We start from the raw sequence: 24,284 nt of genomic DNA, 5'->3' as shown, positions 1-24,284 counted from the left end.
ATCCGTGACTTACGTTCAGAACTGTTAAATTTACCGCGGAAACTAATCCTTAAGAGTGATGCGTACCCGTCTTGCCATTTGCCTTGCGGTAGTTGCGCCAGTGATAACACACCGATTGCAATAGAAGAAAGGAAAGAACGTTTTAACAAACGTGAAATTCGTAGAAGCAGCCTAGAGACTTTAAAGAAGCTCTCACCACTGAATAGGAATGTTGACAAGTGTATATTTACAGATGAAGTTCTTTGTAGTGATCCACATAAAGTCACTTTACAGAATTCTGTAGCATCACTACAGAGGAGAAATGCTCACCTAAGGAACATGTGCATGAAATTGCAAGCATGTAATAAAGATTTTAGAGGTCAGCTGTCCTCAATGAAACGACATCTACACGAAGAAGAATTTAATAAAAAGGAACTTGTGTCTCGTGAAACTAATCGAATACCGGGCAAAATATTTTCACCCAATCAAGTTAGAAGTTTGTTGGACGGGTCAAAACGGGTTCGATGGGGCAAAGAGGACATTTGTAAGTTTATTACTTTACGTGCTATTTCGCAGAAGAGTTACAATTTCCTCACAGAAAAACAACTCGGGTATCCTCTACCTGCAGTGTCAATCTTGCGTTCTCGGATAAACCGCAGTTTCAGTTGCCAAGCAGGAATTTTGAAGGATGTTTTAGAGATGATGAAAATGCAGGCTGCAACACTGACTGACAGGGAACGTATTTGTGTTTTGTCATTTGATGAAATGAACATTGACAGTATAATTTGTTACGATCAGCAAGATGACAGGATTGTTGGACCTCACAGTAATGTCCTCGTTGTCATGGTCCAAGGCTTGTTTGCAACGTGGAAGCAGCCTATCTATTTCAGTTTTGACGTTCAGATGACAGCAGCACTCTTGAACGAAGTAATTGTTTCCCTGGCCAGCATTTGCTACAATGTTGTCGCTGCAGTAGCAGACATAGGTGCAAAGAATAGTTCTGTCTGGAAGGAGCTTGGCATTACTCATGAAAACACTTGTTTTCCACACCCGTGTGATTCTCTGAGACGTGTGTGGGTGTTTGCTGACGTTCCCCATTTGCTCAAACTCTTAAGGAACCACTTGCTCCATCAAGGAATAATGTTGGAAAACAAGGCTGTGACAAAAACTGTGTTTGAGAAACTGTTAGTTCTGGACAGTGGCGAGATGAAAATATGTCCCAAGTTATCTCAGCAACACGTTACAGTGAAGGGCAGAGAGCGACAGCGAGTACGCTCAGTACCTCAGCTGCTATCAAATACAGCTGCACAGGAGATTCGGTATTTGAGGCCTGAAGAAGGACGCGCCAGTGATTTCATACATATGGTGGATGAGACTTTCGATGTACTTATTTCAAGGACAAAAGAAAGTAATAAATCACTAGCCTGTGGATTTGGTGTCAATTTTCAAGCCCAAGAACAGTGTCTACGTAAATTTTCTAAGTGTTGTGAGAAGATGCGTGTTGGTAACTCAAAGCATCTCCTAGCCTTCCAGAAAGGATTTTTGAAAACTGTTCGGTCACTTTTGGGTCTGTTCAGTGACTTAGCTGTTTACAATATTGAATATATTCTTACAGCAAGATTAAATCAAGACTGCTTGGAGAACGTTTTTTCTCTTATAAGAGGCCTTGGACGTTTTTATGATCATCCATCGCCAGTCGAGGTAAAGAGCCGGATAAGACTGTGTTGGGAGCAAACGCTCACGATATTACACTTTCAAATGCATCGTCTGTTGAGCCAGGTGAAGAAGGAAGATTCGTGTCTGCAACTGTTTTTGGCAATATCCTGCCTGATATGTCTGAGGCGTTGGCAATGGTTGAAGGAGAGAAGGAGATAGAAGATTTAGATTTTGGAGTAGGAGAATCCGATGTGCCTCCAATGTCACTGGCTTCTGATTGTAGCACTGAAGGATTTAAATATCTTGCTGGATATGTAGCTTATCGATGCAGACAGTATGACAGATCACTGGCCACACCCACTGGAGAGTTACTGACACTGCCTGAGGAGACATCGAGAGGATGGCTGGGCATGCTTTCTCGTGGGGCTTTGCTTGTGCCTTCAGAAACGTGGCTCGAAACAATTAGCAGATTTGAATTAATTTTTGCCCAGATCCGTGGACACGACAGTTTGTCCAGGGAAACTGGTGTCATCAAGAACCTGTGCGCCTTACTTACCGAGCGATTCCCCACTATTCACCCAGAAATCATTAAAATTTACGCTAGGACGAGAACATTTATCCGACTGCGTTGGCTGTCTGCAAAGGACAAGTCGAAGAAAGCAGTTGCCGCTCAGCAACGGAAAGCAAGGAAGTAGTATTTGTCATCGCTTTAGAATGTAAATAAACAATATTTGTGAAAGTTAAATAATATATATAAACTTAGTGATAGAAGTGAAGGTCCTCTTACTGTGTTTGTTTCACAACTAGCAAGACTCTACACTGACAGTGTCAAGGATTGGCTTATTGTTTCCCACACTACATACCAACTTTGCTGAACGGCGGACTTGGTAAGTTAATTTACCACTATTTCCTGTAAATCGTATTTTGCAGCACTTTTTTTGAGTCAATGCCCTTTTATATAAGTGAATTTTAACAACTAGGGCAAACATTATACATCCACCTTGATAAAAATGTAAGCCAAAGGTTTGAGGTGTGAGAAAATTAAGAATGTGTGTGTGTGTGTGTGTGTGTGTGTGTGTGTGTGGCAGTTGAGGTAGGTAATTCAAATGCTTCCTACAAATAAGGCTATTGCATAATTTCTTGAGTGAAAATGACAGTGTTTTTGTTGACATGATGTAAACAGAATATAAATGAGCGTTGCATAGAGCTTGTCTACAAGTTAACACTTTTCCCAGAGCCAAAGTTAGAAAATTGAATGCTAATTTCGAACATTTACTTCGTAGAGAACTGCAAAACAGACTGTACTTTGCACTTATTTTTGTATAGTTTGATCTATAGACGCTTTATTTTATTAAAGTCAGCACTCAGCAGTGTATGTTTAAAAGCTGGACAAGTTACAGAATATAGCAGTAACTTTCTAGAAATAGCAGAATAACAATTTACCTTTTACTATTTCTGTAGAAACTGAAACATTTAACAAATACATCGCGTAAATGCGCGGGCTGCCATTTGTAGCGCTGTTCCAGAGGCAGCGGCGGTTCCTTCGTGACGTCACAGCCTCAGCCAATGGCAGGACAGAACGCTTACTGCTCAACCTTATTTTTTTTACGGACCTTGGTGCGCCCCACCATCAAGCGGGCAGGTGCAGTTTTCCGGCTCTGAGAGCCGACCGGAATTTGCGGAACGGATGGGGCTACAACTGTTCTCATAGCGGCAGTGTAAGAGGTGGCCGTAGCCACAAGATGTAGACGCTCAAATTTCCTCTTAGCCTCAGTGTAGGTCAGTCGATCCAGGGTCTGGTATTCCATGATTTTCCTTTCGTGCTGTAAAATCCTGCAGTCTGGTGAGCAAGGGGAATAATGCTCTCCGCAAATGACACAGATGGGAAGCGGGGCACATGGAGTATTACAATGTGATAAACATCCACAATCTCAACATGTGACCTTGGAAGTACAATGGTTAGTCTTATGGCTGAACTTCCAGCACTTAAAGCACTACATAGGGGGAGGGCTATATATGGCTTTACATCACAGCGGTAGACCATCAACTTTACCTTCTCGGGCAATGTGTCACCCTCTAAGGCCAAGATGAAGGCACTGGTGGCAACCTGATTATTCCTCGGACCTGTTGGACACGTCAGACAAAATGAACGCCTAGTCACTAAGCTTGCGTGCAGCTCCTCGTCAGACTGCAGAAGAAGGTCCCTGTGGACTATAATACCCTTGACAATATTTAAGCTCTTATGGGGTGTGATGGTAACAGAAACATCACCCAAAAGCTTGTCACAAGCGAGTAATGCCTGTGGCTGGCAGAGGATGCTGTTTTTATCAAGACTGACCCTGATCGCATTTTGGACAAACCCTCCACCTCCCAAAACTTGCCCTCTAAATGGTCTACAAAAAGCTGTTGTTTCATCGAAACAAAGATGCCCCCATCAGTTCTGTACATACGAGGTACTGGGCTGAATAAGGTTTACTGCCATCCTTAGCCGGGCATTCCTCCCATTGTGTGGCCAGAGAGGGGAATGATTTAGGATCGTACTTCCTTGCATTTTACTGAGATTTGGAACACGTAGGGACTGCTGGCGATTTGATCACCTGCAAGAGATGACGTGGTACACTTCATCGCACATCATCCGCCCTGATGCCACCCACTCTGACCAGGGACCCTCCGCATTGGTGCCACCCAGCACCAACAAGGGCCACCTGGCAGGATGGCCATTGCCGGGAGTCTTGATGCCCCAGGGAGATGGGCACCTACTCCATGGCATACATGGGGAGTTAACAGTGCAGGCATCAGCAGAGCAATCGCTGTGTTGTCAGAGGGCTACAACCAACAGGGTACATGGCAGCCCCACCTTAACGGATTGGCTACCGTGCTGGATATGTGGTGCCAAGAAGTCCATGTTCATCGTCAGCGCAGAAAGTGACACTGCATAAGGCATGGTGGAAAATGCATCCAGGAAGGTGTCCACGCCTAAGAGATGGAGAATGAGCGGGACAGCCATGCGACGACAAGAAAGTGGGCTAAAGATCTCAATGCATGATGGACACAATGCACCATGTAAGGCTTGCTATTTGGAAAAATTTAGAAAGATAGCGAGGTCAAACTCGACTGAGGCCACCACATAAAGGCTGAAACGTGTGGGACTCCTTTTAGTCGCCTCTTATGACAGGCCTATTCTAACCCCCGGACCCACAGGGGGAGACACCTGTGGTGTGTGGTTGTACAGAACCTCGTCTATAGGTGTGGTCCACATATATCAACATCGTTGCACAACTAATGCAGTAAGTACAATGTGTGTGGCAATTTTCTAAAAAGCCCATCCCACCATTTGAAACACCCAATTCAACCCCTTTCAAACTCACTGAGTCAGCTATAGGAAGCACAAGAGTGCATTTGCAGCATGGTTGCCTGCTTGCTTCTCACTGTGAGCATTCCCTATTAAGGGTGTATATGACCCGGGACAACCAGGAGATCCGGGAAAAACCTGGGAATGTTTTTAGAATTATGGGAGTTTTTTCATTGTTTTAGTTTTCAGGAAATTTTTGTAATTCTGAGTGGTAAGAAACGATACTCTAACAATTATTACTGTATCCCGCTACTGCAGAATAATACTTCAACAACAAAACATAAACGAGAGAAAACGAAAATAACTTAAACTGCAAAGGAATGTGCCATACACGACGACACACAGTGCTCATGCAAGCGTCTGCCAACAGCAAAATGTGTCAAAGGCATTAGGAACACAATGCATGCTTCATAACAACAAATTGCCTCTGACGGGCGTGAAGTTACAACTGTTTACATTAGATTCATTTTAGCACTTATGAGCGGGCTCATGCGCGTGCGCAGTTGAGTAGCGTTTGAGCAGTAGATTCTGCTGCTTCTGGCTACAGGAATGTGGCTGTTGGCTGTGCAAGCAGTCTCAGCAAGCAGCTAGATGCTACCGGGAAAAGGGGGCGCCAAATTCATATTCTTGAGGGAAAAACAACTTTTTTTCACAAAGCACCTAGCATCCAGCACAAGTTGGTCTATAGATTATTCGTATGATTTTGAAACGCATCCCTGTTGGTTTCTGAACATTTTTGAACATATTTTAAGTTTATTTTTGAATGCGTGCATAGTGTACGTAAAGTCTCTGTCATAAGAATCCTTGTTGCATCTAGAAATAAATTTTCCGCAGACAAAAGGGGACAGGACTATATGAGCTGAGCGGAGTGAAGCTGCACAAATGAATGCCAAACGCTGTCTGATTATGTCGACTGGGTTTGCGAATGATCAGAGTTGTTATAATAACTAGCGAAATCCATAGATGCAGACTACCAGAATGGAAATAAACGACTAACAGGAAAAACACGTGAGAAAGATTACGTATTATCTTCTCAGTGTATCCAAGAAAATGAAATTTTGACAGAAAATTTTTGGTGAGATTGCTACCCTAGTAAGGACCGATCGTACAGTCCCCTGCTAGCAGTCGCTTAAGTTCCATTGAGGAAGTAATTGGTGATGACAAGATCATTTGTTAGAACGAGGAAGGAGAAGAAACGAAAACATCACACATTATGGAAGAATAAGGTGCTTTTTGCGTGTAGTAGGCCTAATAGGCATTTGATATTGGTACTTCGTGATTTATATTCTGCCATGTTATAAAAATGACCATTTGTGCCAAAACAGCCTCGTGTGTGTTACAAAATTGCTGCAATATTAGAAAGGCCTATTTTGTTTTATCTAGCAGATAATAACAATATAGATGTAATCAGATCGAGAAACCACACCAGTCTTGGGTATTATTTGTATTAACAGCTTTTTCAGTACTACATAACATTTCGAATTTTCATGTAGCAAAAGGTTTGACAAACTTTGATGAGGTAATAGATTCCTTCGCAGAAAGGAAAGCATGCCATGTAAAGCTGTAGCAACATAAGAGAGGAAAATTCTAGGAGCCAAGGATTGAAGAAATCTGTACTTTCTTGCTTGTCTCTTGTCTTTATTTGTTTTATGTATCCTATATTTAATTTTATGTCAGACAAAACAGCAAGTTACTAGCTAGTAGGCAATAACGAGTGCAAATTTTCTGAAGAGTTCTTGTTCTCTCGATTACAAATATGTGCGAGAATGTACCATGAATTTCTTAACTCTCAGAGCGTGTGACTCTCATTTAAAAATCAACTCTTTGATGATGAGGCATTTAGAAAAATTTTGAACCCTTTAGATCAGACATTTATGCCAATATCAAAAATTTTACTTTCACATTTGTGTGATGTATCTTACAGTGTCACACGCGTAAAAAAGATCAACACTATACATGAAAGATCAGCTTCTCTTGCATATTATTAACCTTAGAGACCAATATTATACGTGAAAGCTTTGCTTTTCTTGTAGTTACACTATGTGTGTTAATTTAAACTATTAACTTTTCCTGTTTGTGTGTTCGTGCTACTAAACAGTGATGTTGCTGTTGGCTGACTACATCATGTGTCCTATGCTCTGAATATCCGCTGTCATCGGCTGGCGAGATCATGTGACATGAGCTATGACTGGCTTACAAAAGAGCATCGCAATCTCAATTTCAGTGACTCTGAAAGTAACATGCGGTGTTTATTGGAATTCCAATATATACTTCCGTAATACGAAAAAATGCAGCGTATGTGTTGCTGCACATTACAGATATTTCCAAAACGTGTCTTTATCCCTGAGTTTCGTTATCTAAAGTGCAGGGAAATTCTACGCCTGTGTATCAAACCATAACCACTCAAAGGATTGATAAGTTTTACAGTTCCGATGGAAAATATACTGTTACTTAACATGATAAAAGTGTGTTTTCATCCAGGAGAAAGTATTTTTAACCGGGAAAAATCTGGGAATTTTTTTTCTTTGTCCGCACAAACACCCTGTATTAAATGGTAGACACTGATGTTGCTCAGGTAACTATGCCACTGTGCTATCTGTTGGTGGACGATGCTGAAACCACTATCAGAACAGGTACTATTCCACAGGTGGGATGTCTGTAATTGGATCAAAATCGACGTCATTTTTTCCAGGTGTACTATCCCCCCCCCCCCCCCCCCCCCCCCAAATGCGGCACAGAAGATGAATGGGATGTTCATCTGTTGACTATGTGGAAACATGTAGCACATACTACACTTTTGATGTCACTTACATTGGATAGGCAGTCTGACAGCCTTGCCATAATACACTTTCAGAGTGCCTACCATCATCATCGTCGTCGTCGTCTTGAGTCTGTTGTGTTCAATGCCCTTTCTGTCTCCCAGTGGAAATCAGAGATGATTATAAAACCAAAGAGTGTATATCACAGCCTTCTAGATATATCCTGTGCATGTTTGCTCGGAATTAATCCACAAAATCATTGTCCACCGACTTAGCAAAGTGGGCGTGGCAGGAAGACCACGTCACACATTTAATTACTTTTGAGGCACTTCAGATGAAATTTCATCACTGAAACTATGGGAAATTACTGTCCAGGAGTTCCAATAATAAATAAAAATTAAATTTAAAATTTACATTTTCAATCAGTTTCATGATTGTCTTCCCCTTCAGTACCAGAAATTTGAAATTTTCCATACCTGCATTGTCTTATGTTTACATTCAAATGTTTATTTTTTTATTATATTATTTGCTTCAGGAACTCCTTGAGTGGTGAGTGGCAGATGGAGTTCATCAACAGACATCCCTACACAGAACAAGTGCTGCATGTACAGAGTGTGAAGGAGGTCTTACGAATACTCTATTCTATGAAAAACCGTGAGAGAGAGACTACAGGGAATATGTAAAACAGAAATTTATGCAAAAATTTGCTATTTTCTGTTTTTCTGTTTCGTTATGGACTTTTACACTGCTCAAGTGAGATGGTGTGTGTGTGTGTGTGTGTGTGTGTGTGTGTGTGTGTGTGTGTGTGTGTGTGTGTGTGTGTGTGTAGATATTGTTCATCTAAAATAATAATAAAAAATAATTTACTACAGTTTAAAGGAGAATGAACTGCTAGAATTAGTGCCACCTTTCAGTTGCTTATTAATAACCATACTATTTTAATGATACTCTTGTTATATTTGTGGGTATGTGGCACAACATTTGACTGAACTACCAAAGATGTGTTACTGAACTCCAGCCTAAGCATGGAAGATACTTAACATCCTGAAAGCTTTGTCTTACACTGCACCGATTGGGAAGCTGACCGTAGGACACACATCTGTACACACTGTTAATTAGAAACAATATGGTACATGTACGACTGTGCCCTTGTGTCATGGCCAAATGTTCGGACTGTATCCAATCAGCAGCTATGCATATTTGTGGAGACTGTATTATAATAACTTCCTAGGACCTTAATAAATGCAAATTTGGCAATTTCTCACTCGTGAGACAACAGTTCTATCTCGCCACAACATGTTGCGGATCAGATCCTCTATCAATTATCCATTACAATGGAAATGGTTAAATTACAAAATCTGTTGCGGATTATGTTTCAGTGGTCAAATAAAATCAAAATCTAAAGAACGATGATCGTACAGTATGGCTAAATCCAGGCACACCCGACAGCGCACCCTTATAATCAGTTTTGCAGAAGATATGTAGTTTCAATCAGCAATTGCCAGCTTCAGAAATTTACTCTGCAGGAAATTCATTTTTTCATGACCAGTTGGGATGGGGGACTAGCCTCCTCAGTACTGACACCTCTGTTGGTGACAACTGTGGAGTTTACTTATATTTCATTACCTACACACCTGTGTATAATTTGGTTGTTTAATATAGTGTTTTTATATTTTGTAATGAAGTCAAATGAATCTCATTTGTATCGTTACACGACATTATTATATCCAGTGAAATGAGCTTTGTCTGAAACCAATAAAAAATAAAATTCAAAATAAAGTATTTTCTTTGGAGCATCAAAAACTGCTTACCTCTTCAAGTTTGCCCTTTGGTACCCTGCATATACAGTTTGTTGCAAAGTTAGTATCTCTTGTCTGTATACACCGCAAGCAGCACAGATTTTCATATCCTTGTTTCTTCCATTTTGCTATCAGATTTTTATCTGCAATGTTTTCATTGAGGCAGTACTCATACAGCTCTGGAAAAACAAGCCAATATAACTCAACAATCTCACACACCTCTGATAATTAGTTTTATTAATGAAATACTGTCTACCTACCTCTGCTGATAGCTTTCCTGCGATAAAACAGGTCATATATATATCTCGATTTCTGATGATGAATTTTAAATATGGGCCACAGAGCTTCCACTTTTCGCTTTCCTTCATGAGGTTCCGTTTCAGCTTTAACAATAAAAAACATTACAACACATATTTCAAAAGTTTAAGACTGCTTGTACTGGAGGAATGTATGACTAGTTCAAATCATCTTAAATAGCAGATTAAAATCTTAATGTAGATCCGCTGAATTTGCGTGCGTCCTCTGATTATAATAAAGTAATGTTGAGAACATACAAAGTTACAGTATAGCTTCTCTGTTATTATTCTAAAAATAACAGAAACCATTGTTAAATACGGGTAAATATATTGCATATATAAAAGATCTGTAGACACACTGTGACGTTCGCCTGCTTTATTTCTTTGTCGATTGTCCTCTGTGTCGATATACTGCATTGTGATACCGGCTGAAAAATAGGGATTGTAGTTAAACGACGACTGCTTTAAATGATGTAGCCAACAGGTGCACAGTTGCATTTCACAGTTCCTTACTTTCACTGTTCACAATCCCCCAATATTACTCAGTTATATGGCCAATTAAATATTGTTAAACTTTCGATAAGCCTCATTAATAGGTTGCAAGCAAACATCCACATACTGCCACAATAGTTTACTGTAGATGAGCAGTAAAAGCCTAACAACACAGTTCACGAAGAATAAAAAGGTACATATGGAACAGACACTGTCATTGTTTTAACACACGGCCTAATTGTGTAACACTTATTTCACAGTTAAGTTGATGCATAGTTGCTGATCTAACCACTACGGGTTCTTGTCTGAGATTCGGCCGTGGACTGACTGACTTGGGACGACTGACTGACTTGGGACCAAAAATCAGGCCATTATATATCAGCACCAAAACTACACACTATTTGATATTTAATTTACAGAAATTACAATTAAAACTTAACTCATTAAATTAACTGAATACATCGAAAAATTCCATCTTTATCACAGTTTCTTCTACTGCAAGAGTTAGGCTGAATTATTTGTATAAAAGATGAAATTAAAAGATATAGTTACGCAAACAATACTTTGGACAAATTACTTTTGAATTAATTAAGGACTGGCTTTGCTAACATGTTTTCGAATAGAGCCAAATAAATATTTTAAGCATCCTATTAGTTGTTCTTCTGAATATTTATAATTAGTACAGAACTTATAAACAAATATAAGTCAACAATAGCATTTAAGTTATGAAACAATTACCCAATAACGAAAGTATTAACTAGGAATAATCGAAATAAATTAGGAAATCAATTACATACATGAAACTAAAGCAAAAAATTAGATCTGACGCTATATTTTTTTTAAACTGAGGACCAACCTTTCCCTTTTATGGGCATGCAGATTACTTTCACGTATGTTAATGGCAATTAGTCAGAAATGAAAAAATGAATTTTAAGGAGGCAGATGGCAAAACAAGAGGGGAAGTAAAAATATCCCAGCTTGCTTCATCACAACACACAGTACTACTGTTCATCATAAAAAAACCATTTAATGAACTGGCAACAGAAAATGGCTCCCAACTATCAAGTAATTCAATGCTAGTTTGCAACAGCTTATTCCCAATAGCTACATATATTACCCTCTTACAGCTGTATTTTTTTTTTTTACTTGTGGAATATATTTTAGAGGACCTGACAAATAGAAAATGGTATCAATACTACTAATGATGGCACTATTAGCAGGCAGTAATCTTAACAGCAAGTGTGGTTCAATCTGACCAATAGTAAAGTGTGTTTACTAACAGAGATAGAGGGGCTGGCCAGTACTTAGCTCAGTACAGCCAATAGATACACAGAACAGAAAATTTTTTATCCTAGCTTTCGGAACTTTGTTCCTTTGTCAGGGAGGAGAGAGGGAGGAAAAAAGGGGGAAGAAGGAAGAAAGTTCCGAAAGCTAGGGTAAAAATTTTTCTGTTGTTTTCTGTATCTATCGGCTGTACTGACTGAGGTAAGTACTGGCCAGCCCCTCTATCTCTTTGTTAGTTACTGGCCGGCCCCTCTATCTCTTTGTTAGTATTTGTTTCACATCTTCATATGATATTTTCCATTATTCATTTAGTAAAGTGTGTGATAGACCTGGTAAAAGGAAAGCATTAATCAAACAATATTATAATAATAGAAATACATAGCTAAAATTCTATTTTTACTCAAAAAATTATGTTGCAAACCATTTTTCTGTTTATTAGAAAAATTATTTTTATCATATTCTCCAAAGCATTCTTAAAGTCAACCACTTCTTCACTTGAAGAAAGTTTCTTTCCATTATGTTAAATTTGTAAGTTACAGGACAACAAAAAATCATTTTGGATTGAATTAGGAGAATACATCGGAATATTGTCAAAGCTACATCCCTGATGATGCCCTTTCACACTTATTAGTACCACTGTGCTGACTTGAGTGTTGCCCTGGTGAAAAAGAATTTTCTTGCTGTTAATTTTCATTTTCCAATAAACCCATCTAGAAACATGCCAATTATGGTTTCCCCCTCTCCCCAGAATACTTTGTCAGGATTACACCACAGCAGTTGAGAACGGAAGACAAACTGATGCATGTAAAACACAAGCTGTCTTTTTGGTGCAGATAGCAGCTACTGGCCTCTAGTGCAGGAAGTAACATCATCTGACTGCCTCTGTGCTTCTGTGAATATTCTAATCTGTCCTTAAATCCCTTTGTGAGTGATACATAGGCAGTTGCAGTATATTTCTAGAATAGTCATTTAAAGCCAGTTCTTGAAACTTGGTCAGTAGCCTTTCCTGGGACAGTGCCCGTCTACCTTCAAGAGTGTCAGTTCAGTTTCTTCAGCATCTCTGAGACACTTTCCCATGGATCACATGAATCTGTGACCATTCATGCTGCTCTTCTCTGTATACATTCAATATCCCCTGCTATTCCTATTTGGTACAGGTCCTACACACTTGAGAAATATTCTAGAACGGGTCATACGAGTGATTTGTAGGCAATCACTTTTGTAGACTGATTGGATTATTGGTAAAATACTGGGGTAGTGCAAAGTCTAACACCCACATTACCCACAACTGAGCCCATGTGACCATTCCATTTCATATCCCTATTAACTGTTACACCCAATTTTTTCCATGGGTTGGTCAATACCAACTGTGACTCACTGATATTATGATCAAATGATACTGCACTTTTTTTAAAATTTTGTGAAGTGTGCAAGTTTACATTTCTGAACATTTAAAGCAAGTTGCCAATCTCTGCACCACTTTGAAACCTTATCAAGAGATGACTCCATATTTATGCAGCTCCTTTCTGACAGTTCTTCATTATAGATACAGCACCATCTGCAAAAAAACCTGAGGTTACCATTAAAATACAACATGAAAGGCAAGGGTCCCAAAACACTTCCCTGGGGCACACCCAAAATTATTTCTACATGTGATTATGAGTCTGCATCCACAACAAAATGCTGCTGCCTCCCTACCCAAAAATCCTCAATCAGGTCACAAATTTCACTTGATACCACATATGATCATGCTTTTAACAAGAAGTGTAGGTGCAGTGATGAGTCAATTGCTTTTTGAAAATCAGAATTACTATGTCTACCTGACTGCCTTGATTTAAAGCTTTCAGTATGTTTTATGAGAAAAGTGTGAGTTGGGTTTCACATGGTCAAAGTTTTCGGAATCCATGCCTGCTGGCATTGAGGTCATTCTGCTCGAGGTACCTCACTATGTTTGAACTCTGAATATGTTCAAAGATTCTATAACATATCATTGTCAACGATACTGGATGGCAGTTTTATGAATCACTTTTACTACCCATCTCATAAATGGGTGTGACTTGAGCTTTCTCCTGGGCATGGCTTTTTGTTCAAGGGATCTACGATAGATTATAGTTAAAAGAGCGGGTTAACTTAGCTGCAAATTCAGTACAGTATCTGAAGGGATTCCATCAAGCCATGGAGCTTTGCTCAATTTTAACATTTTCAGCTGTTTCTGAACTCCACTGACACTAATATTTATTTCATTCATATGTTCAGTGGTATGTGGATTAAATTGTGGCTATTCTCTTGGGTTTTCCTATGTAATGGAAAATTTGAAAATGGAGTTAAGTATTTCAGCTTTTGCTGTGTTACCGCAACATTTCAGTTCTTGTCTCATTCGCCATGGACTGGACACAGACTCTGGTGCCACTAACAGCCTTTACATATGACCACAATTTCTTTGGGTTTTCTGAAGGATCATTTGACAATTTTTGCCACAGTAGTCATTGAAGGCTTCAGGCATTGCTCTCTTGACGGCCCAACATGTTTCATTTTGCAACTCTCAATCTATAGCCCTATGCTTTGTTTTACACCTATTATGCAACGGACTGTTCTTTTACTTTTTTTTCAGTGACTGTATACTACGGAGGTTTCCTCCCACCATGAAGTGTTCTATTGAGTACATGTCAGAGGGAAACATTCCATGTGGGAAAAATTATCTAAAAACAAAGATGATGTAACTTACCAAACGAGTCACTATCAACATACCAACGCTTTCGTTTGGTAAGTTATATCATCTTTGTTTTATATATAAACAAACTTGAGCCCTCGTTCCTCTACATAATCTTGTCCTGTGCTGAAAGTTTCAAGTTCCTCATGGAGACATGACACTATTGCTTTTTTCCCTCTAGGTTACTGAACATAATAAAATTTTCTAGTTTTTTAGCCGCCCTTTGTATTTTGGTAATCATTGTTGCCACAACTGTGTCGCAGTCCTGATACCAGTTTCAAAACCTACATCCTCAAAGAGGTCATGTCTATTAGTTGCCATAGGCTCTAGAATATTTCCATCGTGCATGGGATTCTGAACTATCTGTCCTAAGTAGTTTTCATAGAAGGCATTTAGTAAGGTTTCACAGGATATCTTGTAATGCTGGTCACTAACAGAACTGTAATTTTCCCAGTTGATTATAGGGTGATCAAAGCCTCCACCAATGATTACTGTGTGATTAGGGAATTTACTTACAAGCGAACTGAGTTTTCGGTTACTTAAGGAGGTGAGTCTTGTTATTGATAAAGGAATCCAATTATAATTTTATGCCCACCCCTGATACTGATTCTTGCCCAAACAATCTCACATGCAGCTTCAATTTCTACCTCTGTGGATTTGAGTGTCTTGGCTACTGCAACAAATACACCAGCCCCATTTCCCACTAGCACATCCTTTCCACATACATTTAAAATTTCTCCAAAAATCTCACTGCAATCAATTTCAAGTTTCAACTGGTTTTTTGCACCTAGTATTATGTGAACTTCAATATTTTTCAGGAACACGTCAAACTCTGGCACTTTGTTGTGAATGCTTTGGCAGGTAACACTAACAGGCAATCAGGCAAAGCACTGAAATGAATCTTAAACAACACCTGAGTACTAGATATCAGGCTGACGTTACCACTCAAATGTACACAGACCTTCACTGAACGTAAGTTTGAAATCACAGAAGACATTAAATTAATGAAAACTAGAAAGAGCAAGATATATTTAATAGCTGTATTACATAGACACCATCCAGAGATCATGATAAGCACTGCAATGTATCCAAAATAACATGTGGTATTCTTTTATCACTGCTGTTTAGGTGAGCGCTTACAAGTTTGACCATCCGCCATGAATGGCAACTGTCACTTGACAAGGCTGACTAGCAAAAGACTGCCTTCATATTTCCTGATGGCCTCTTAGTTTAAAGCTGTGACTTTTGAACTGTGTAACACTTCAGCAATCTTAGAACATACGACAGACAACTTGGTTTGACACTAAGTGGCCAATGTATCTTTGCCGTCTGGACGACATTTTTGTTTTTCCAAGAGATATCTGAAGAACATCTAAGTTACTTGAGAACTGTGATGAAGTTGTGTTCAGACTGTAGGTCTCCGCCTCAATCCACAGAAGTCCTCCTTTGTCACCGAAGAAATAAAAATCCCGTGGCACCTAGTAAATGGCAATGGAGTCTGTCCTGATCCAGAGAAAGTAAGAGCAGTCACCAATTTTCCAATTCCTAAGCACACAGACATTTTCCAGTTCTAGCAATGTCTAACAAGAATGTTGAACACAAAACTGCACATCAACACTAACAGTTTAGCTATATGAGCACTTTAGTACAAATTCAGAAATGTGCTGAAAAGGCGACAGCTTATGCTCCGAGAGTACTCTCCATGTCCAAGATAGATTACAACACGAAAGAGTGCCTTGCAGTTGTTTGGACCATCAACAAGTTCCAGTCATGTTTGCTAGGCAACTCATTCAGCGTTATGATGGAGCACCATTTTCCGTACTGGCTGACTAGCCTGAAGGATGAGTCAGGTTGACTGGCAAGATGGGAGACTTGAGGCTTCACGAGTATGACAGCATGATGGCATACAAAAATTGATGCAAACACAATGATACTGATTGCCTTTCAAGGAATCCTTTGGCAGAGCACAGCAGTGTGGACAAAAGCTTAGTCATACTGCATTAAATGACACTGCTGCTGAAGGGAGGGGTGATCCAGCATGGCACAAAATCATGGACACCTTGAAAAATAAGGAACTGATCATAGGACAATTCCAATTAATGAACAAAATAGTGTATTAAGAGGGACGATGATCATATGGGGGCAGAAATGTTTGCTTGCCATCCTAGCTCATTTGGAGCCAGCAATCCATAAGTACTTCCATGATGCTCCATTGTGAATACTACAGACAGAATAAGATACAGGTATCACACCCCAGTCTCTATCGATTCTTTAGACATTATGAGATCTACTGTAAGGAATGCCAACAATGGAAGCACAAGCTGCAATTACTTCTGGGACATTTGGTACTAATCCAACCTGCAGCAGCACCATCTGAACAAACTTGAATCCCCATCTTAAGGAGGTGCCCAAAGTCCACAAAAAGGAATCTACGTACAATAATCTACACTGATTACCTCATCCACTGTGCCGTCTCCAAAGCTGTGCTGACTGCCAAATCTCCAGAAATTGACAAATTCTCCAGAGAAGATATCATTCTGAAGTTTGGAGCACCGTGGGTGATCTCCAGTACGAAAATTTTTCCAGTCGATGCTGGTATTTTGGATAGTTTCACTTTGCAATATCATCCACAGGATGACAACTGCTTACCATACAAGATGAATGGCCTCACAGAATGCTTTATTATGATGTTGGCATATATGCTCTCAACGTATGGTGACTTGTAACAGAGAGACTGGGATCCAACAATACCTGTTGTGATATTTGCACATAACACAGTGAAGCAAGACACTAAAGGCTTCACACTTATTTCTGCTTCATGGTCACAAATCCAAAATAATAGAGTACAAGTTCCCATTTCAATCAGACAATATTTAGGATGACTCCCGGAAACAGCTCACCATCTGGACCGAGGATCAAGGCAGTTGGCTTGTATATGGATCTTGAACTCCCACGAGAAAGACCGAGCACTGATTAGTGGAATACAGACCAGGGAGACTATGTTACAAAAGTGCTACTCTGGGCAGTTTTGTACCCTTACTTGTTTGTCAGATGTCGCATATGAAGTCAAGGTTTACAAAACTTAATTAAGAACACAAAATTGTAGAGGGGTCGCCCACTGACCTCCATACGAAGCCCTAATACAGTCCTGAGGCACAGGTCGAACTTTGAAGTTTCTTGTTCAAGGAAACTTAAGATCCGTTTGACGATCACCGATATTTGATGGGAGGGTTATCTTTGAAACTAATCTCCATGAAGAGGATGACAGAACACAAGGATCCATACAGAGGACCATAGACAAGATCTAGATCCACTGTGGTGTAATTAGCTCCATTGAGTACTTCTGAAACTGCGAGACACTGTTTCTCCAAGAGAGGGAGCAATGCCATGAGCTGTTTTGTTTTATTTTACGGCACAAAAACAACTAGGGTCATACACGTCCATGTCAGAATCATAGGACACTAAGGGAAGGTTGGTTGGTTGGTTTAAAGATTAAAGGGACCAAACTGCAAAGGTCATCGGTCCCTTGTTTCATAAAAACACAGACCACAGTGAAACTTTCCACCAGTCAGCCGAAGAACTAAAATAAAAATTCCGGGGGAAGAAAAGCCCCATGATCAATGTTAAAACAACACGGAAAACGGAGCACAGCAACAAAACCAACAGAGAGAACAAAGGCAGAAGGAATTAAAACTGCACAGCAGAGGACTGTGGCTGGCTGATCACGAAAATAATAGGATGAGCCAGCCACTCTGCAACACGTTAGAACCTCCAGCCTAAAAGATTAGGGTGGAGTCGAATGACAACACAAAACTAAGTAAAATATACAGCACAAAAGAGGGCGATGCAATAAAATTAGAGGGACCTATAAAAGCCACTTGCTCGAATAAAACTTAAAACACAATCTGCCACAGAGACATCGTCACCTCAAAGAGATGATAAATCACCCAGGAGATTAAAAGTTCGCCTGAGGGCGGTTAAAAGAGGACATTCCAACAATATATAGGCCACTGTCATGGTTTCACCACAGCGATAATGAGGGGGGGGGGGGTCCTCTCGACACAGCAGATGACCATGCGTCAGCCAACAGTGACCAATGCGGAGCCTACAGAGAATAACAGAATCCCTGCGAGAGGCCCACATGGAGGAACCCCACACGGTCGTGGTCTCCTTTACACGCCGCAGCTTGTTGGGTACAGACAGAGTGCGCCATTCGTCTGCCCACATCCCAAAGACCAGACGGCATAACACCGATCGGAGATCAGTTGCCAGGAGGCCGATCTACAACGGCAGTTTGCGGGTGGCGTCTTTAGCTAACTTGTCGGCGTGTTCGTTTCCCGCTATCCCAACGTGTCCCGAGGTCCATATGAACACTACTGAATGTCCACGCTGTTCAAGAGCATGAACGGACTCCTGGATGGCAACAACAATGGGATGGCGTGGGTAGCACTGGTCAAGAGCCTATAGACTACTGAGAGAGTCACTGCAAATGACAAAAGACTCTCCAGTGCTGGTACGAATACGCTCAAGGGCACAAAAAATGGCTGTTAGCTCTGCGGTGTAAACACTGCAGCCGTCCGGCAAGGAGCGCTGGTCTACATAGTCCGCATGAGCATAAGCGCACGCCACACGGCCATCAACCATCGAGCCATCTGTATAGATAGCCTCTGAGTTGCGGGATGCGTCGAGGAGAGCAAGAAATTGGCGGCACAAGACTGTAGGAGGAACTGAATCTTTTTGCCATTGTGAGAGGTCCAGCCGAAGCTGCGGCCGACGAATACACCAAGGTGGTGTATGTGGGTGGACCTGAAAAGCAGATGGAAGAGGCAAAGACTCGAGGTCACTAAGGAGTGACCGAACACGGATCCCAATGGTATGGCCTGATCGAGGCCACTGGTGTGGGGTATGGACTGCCGCATTAGCGAAAAGGAGACTGTAGTTAGGGTGACGAGGCGAACAACGAACGTGGGCAGCATAGTTGGCTAAGAGTTGTAGACGCCGAATGTGGAGCGGAGGAACCCCAGCCTCAGCAAGTAGGCTATTAACAGGACTGGTGCGGAATGCTCCTGTCGCCTGTCGAACCCCACAGTGGTGAACGGGGTCCAGCAGTTGCAACGCTGAGGGCGACGCTGAGCCATACGCCACACTCCCATAATCCAGTTGGGACAGCATGAGGGCTTTGTAGAGCTGCAGCAGCGTATTATGATCGGCACCCCAACTTGTGTTGCTGAGGTAGCGGAGGGCATTCAGATGCTGCCAGCACTGACGCTTTGGAGCTGACGAATATGTGGAAGCCAAGTAAGCCAGGCATTGAACAGCAATCCCAGAAAACGGTAAGTGTCAACAACCCTGAGCATGGCATCCTGAAGATAAAGCTCAAGGTGGGGATGGACAGTTCGACGCTGACAAAAGTGCATAACACAAGTCTTCGCAGGAGAAAATTGAAACCCATGGGCTAGGGCCCACGCCTGCGCCTTGCGTACGGCTCCCTGCAACCTACGTTCTGCAACACTAATGGTGGAGGAGCTGAAAAAGAGGCAGAAATCGTCAGCATATAACGTGGGTGAGACAGACGACCCTACTGCTCCTGCAAGGCCATTAATGGCCACAAGGAAAAGGGGCACGCTCAATACAGAGCCCTGTGGAACGCCGTTCTCCTGAATATGAAGTGAACTATGGGATGTGCAAATTAAAACGCGGAATGTCCGAACAGATAAAAAATTCTGAATAAAAATGGTGAGAGAGCCCCGGAGACCCCACCCGTGCAACGTGGCGAGAATATGGTGCTGCCACATCGTGTCATACGCTCTGGAGAGGTCGAAAAAGACAGAGACGAGGTGTTGGCGCCTGGAAAAAGCAGTGCGGATTGCAGACTCAAGGATGACCAAAGTACCGGCGGTGGAACGGCCCTGACGGAAGCCGCTCTGGCACTGAGCCAGAAGACCCCGAGACTCTAGCAGCCAACACAGCCGTCGACTCACCATACGTTCCAGTAGCTTGCACAGAGTATTTGTCAAGCTGATGGGGCGATAGCTATCCACATTAAGAGGGTCCTTACCAGGCTTCAGCACCGAAATGATGGTACTTTCTCGCCACTGCGACGGAAAGACACCATCGCCCCATATGCGGTTGAAGATGGCAAGAACACATCGCTGACAGTCCGGGGACAGGGGTTTGAGCATCTAATTGTGGACGCCATCTGGCCCAGCGGCTGTATCGGGGCACTGTGCCAGGGCACTTTGGAGTTCCCACAAACTAAATGGGGCGTTATACGCCTCAGGGTGGCGAGAAGCAAAAGAAAGCCGTTTGCCTTCCTCCCGGCGTTTGAGCGCGCGAAACGCAGGCGGGTAATTCCCCGACGCAGAGGCCCGAACATAGTGCTGTGCGAAATGCTCAGCGATCGCATCGGCATCGGTGGATACCGCCCCATTGATGGTAAGCCCTGGGACACCTGTAGATTACTGCAATCTTCATCCACACCTGGGAGGGTGAAGTATGGGAACCAATGTTGGAAATGTACCTCTCCCAGCACTCCTGTTTCCGCCGTTTGATAAGCCTCCGGACCTGAGCACGGAGACGTTTGAATAAAATGAGGTTCTCCAGAGACGGGTGCCACTTATGTCGCTGAAGAACCCGCCGACGTTCTTTAATGGCTTCAGCGACCTCTGGAGACCACCAAGGCACTGACTTTCGCCGGGGGCACCCTAACGAACGAGGAATGGTACGTTCTGCAGCGGAAACAATCGCTGCAGTCAGTGTCTCAACCGCCACATCGATGGTACCGTGGGGGAGAGATTCAACAGTGGCAGCAGAGGAGAACGTGTCCCAGTTTGCCTTGCTAAATGCCCATCTAGGCAAGCGTTCAAGGGAGCGACGCTGTGGTAGTGAAAGGAAGATGGGAAAATGGTCACTACCACACAAGTCCTCGTGGACTCTCCAGTGGACAGATGGTACAAGCCCTGAGCTGCACGACAGATCTACGGCCGAGAACGTGCCATGCGCCACACTGAAATGTGTGGAGGCGCCAGTGTTTAAGAGGCAGAGGTCGAGTTGGGAGATGAGATTCTCGACCTCTCTGCCTCGGCCAGTAACCTTCATTCCACCCCACAGGGGATTGTGGGTGTTAAAATCCCCCAGAAGAAGAAAAAGCATGGGGATTTGGGCGACAAGTGCAGCCAATTCGGTCAGGGAGACTGTACCACCTGGAGGGAGATAGACACTGCAGACGGTTATGTCCTGGGTAGTCCTTACGCGGACAGCCACAGCTTCCAATGATGTTAGAAGTGGCACAGGAGCACTATATACAGAGGTAAGGACATACACGCAGGCTCCACCTGACACACTATTGTAAGTGCTACGGTTGCAGTAATAACCCCTGTATCCACAAAGGACAGGGGTCCGCATTGCTGGGAACCAGGTTTCCTGGAGGGCAATGCAGAAAGCAGGTGTCATGCTGAGAAGCTGTCGTAGCTCAGGGAGATGGCTAAAATAACCGCCACAATTCCACCGGAGGATTGTACAAAGTGTGTCCTGTAGAGGCATTAAGGTACTGAAAAAGCAAATTACTTCACAGAGTCACATGCTGCCACCAACTGAGTAACTGACGTCGCAACTGCCATTGTTTCTGAGACAGTGAGATCGAGGTCATCAGGGGACGCAAAGAGCTCGACCTCATCTTCAGAGGCTGAGCTGACAGGAATCGTTGGTGCGGGAACCACTGGGTCCTTAGGCTTCGTAGAGAGCTTCCTCTTCTCTCTCTTGTTTTTGGGAGGAGGATTCGCATGCTGGGAGGGCTTTCCTGATGCACTGTCAGGAACAGAGGAAGAGCGTGAAGGCCTTCGACCAGCAGCTGGTGGCTTCCTCAGCCACTGGCTAGCGTCTTGCTAGACACTGGTAAAATCCTTGGAAGGGACTCCCCCAATGGACCCCTTCCGAACAAGTGAGGCCTGAGGAGGCTGTGTTTTTTTTTTTTTTTTTTTTTTTTTTTTTTTTTTTTTTTTTTTTTTTTTTTTTTTTTTTGTGGTTTTAGGGCGCAAAACTTCTATGGTCATTAGCGCCCAGCCCGTGACGTAGAAAACAGGAAAAAAACGAAATTGAAAATCAGCAGCAATGGGAACAAAGTCATAAAATTTGAGAAACTAAAGGCAGAAGGAATGCATAAAAATCCACTACAGAAAGGGGTTGGTTGTCCCCCAAAAAAGGCTTCAAATGACTGACGTCATTTCACTGTCACTAATAAACTGTAGAACGCGGTCAGCTGAGCGCGTGTCATCTGCTAAAATCGACGACAGATCAGGCGATAGCTGTAGACGGGAGCGTAACGGATTAAAATAGGGGCATTCAATTAAAAGGTGTCTGACCGTCCACAGCTGAGAGCAGTGGGGACGGAGTGGGGGAGGATCACCGCTTAAAAGATGTCGATGACTAAAAAGACAGTGCCCTATCCGGAGTCTAGCTAAAATTACCTCCTCCCGACGACGCGTTCGGGAGGAAGAGGTCCAAGCGCAAGGAAGGGCTTTCACTTCCCGCAATTTATTGTGGGGAATTGTTGACCAATGCACATGCCATAAATGAGCAACTTGGCGACATAAACCGCTCCGTAGATCGGTAAACGGAAGAGACTGAATAGCTGGCCGAGGAAGAGAGACTGCAGCCTTGGCCGCTATATCGGCCGCCTCATTTCCACAGATACCAGTGTGTCCCGGGAGCCAGAGGAACGCCACTGAGACGCCCCCCAGGTGGAGCAAGCGCAGACAGTCCTGAATCCGGTGGACCAGAGGGTGCACAGGGTAAAGAGCTTGGAGACTTAGGAGAGAGCTGAGAGAATCTGAGCAGATTACGTACTGTATCCGCTGATGGCGGCGGATGTAGTGGACAGCCTGGAGAACAGCGTAAAGCTCCGCAGTATAAACCGAACACTGGTCGGGAAGCCGAAAGTGATTTGGGGTGTCGCCAACAATATAGGCACTCCCTGCACCTAACGATGTTTTCGAGCCATCGGTGTAAATAAATGTGGCTTCCGTCATTTGTGCACATAGAGCAGCAAATGCCCGACGGTAAACAAGTGTAGGGGTACCATCCTTGGGAAATTGACATAGGTCTCTGAGCAAGTCGATCCGGGGACGGAGCCAAGGCGGTGCTGTACCCCAAGTTGTCAAGAAGGTTTTAGGAAAGCGGAAGGAAAGAGAATGGAGCAGTTGACGGAAGCGGACTCCCGGGGGTAGTAGGGAGGAGGAGCGGCCTGCATACCCGACATCAAAGGAGGCGTCGAAAAAAAGGTCATGGGCTGGATTAGCAGGCATGGAAGACAGATGGCTAGCATAACGACTCAGAAGGACTGCCCGCCGATTGGACAGCGGAGGTTCAGCAGTCTCAGCATAAAGGCTTTCCACAGGGCTGGTGTAGAAAGCTCCAGACACTAAACGTAATCCACGGTGGTGGATAGAGTCGAGACGCCGAAGAATAGACGGCCGAGCAGAGGAGTAGACTATGCTTCCATAATCCAATTTCGAGCGCACTAAGGCGCGATAGAGGCGGAGAAGGACCACTCGGTCCGCTCCCCAAGAGGTACCATTCAGGACACGGAGGGTGTTAAGGGAACGCAGACAGCGAGCCGAAAGATAGGAAACGTGGGAGGACCAGCACAGTTTTCTGTCAAACATAAGACCCAAGAATTTAGCGACGTCGGAAAACGGAAGGTTGACAGGACCTAGATGTAAGGAGGGCGGAAGAAACTCCTTACGTCGCCAAAAATTAACACAAACGGTCTTACTGGGTGAGAAACGGAAGCCGGTTTCGATGCTCCACGAGTGGAGGCGATCGAGACATCCTTGAAGACGTCTTTCAAGAAGGCTGGTCCGTTGAGAGCTGTAGTAGATCGCAAAATCGTCCACAAAGAGGGAGCCCGAGACATCAGGAAGGAGACAATCCATAATTGGATTAATGGCGATGGCAAAC

General features: G+C 42.9%; 1 protein-coding gene across 7 annotated transcripts in view; it reads right to left on the bottom strand.

The window, feature by feature from the left end:
* The window catches only part of LOC126457870 (protein BUD31 homolog), a 67,391-nt gene that overhangs the window by 17,301 nt on the left and 25,806 nt on the right, over window positions 1–24,284 (bottom strand). For all 7 annotated transcript variants that reach the window (XM_050094526.1, XM_050094527.1, XM_050094528.1 and 4 more), the window contains exons 3-4: window positions 9,806–9,928; window positions 9,558–9,724 (exon numbers count right to left, since the gene is read on the bottom strand). In XM_050094526.1, coding sequence (XP_049950483.1) covers window positions 9,558–9,724; window positions 9,806–9,928 — 290 coding nt within the window. The remainder of the gene's footprint in view (window positions 1–9,557; window positions 9,725–9,805; window positions 9,929–24,284) is intronic.

Source organism: Schistocerca serialis, chromosome 2, assembly GCF_023864345.2.
Source record: "Schistocerca serialis cubense isolate TAMUIC-IGC-003099 chromosome 2, iqSchSeri2.2, whole genome shotgun sequence".
NCBI classification, from domain to species: Eukaryota; Metazoa; Arthropoda; class Insecta; order Orthoptera; family Acrididae; genus Schistocerca; species Schistocerca serialis.
This window is presented reverse-complemented; position numbering and strand designations above follow the sequence as displayed.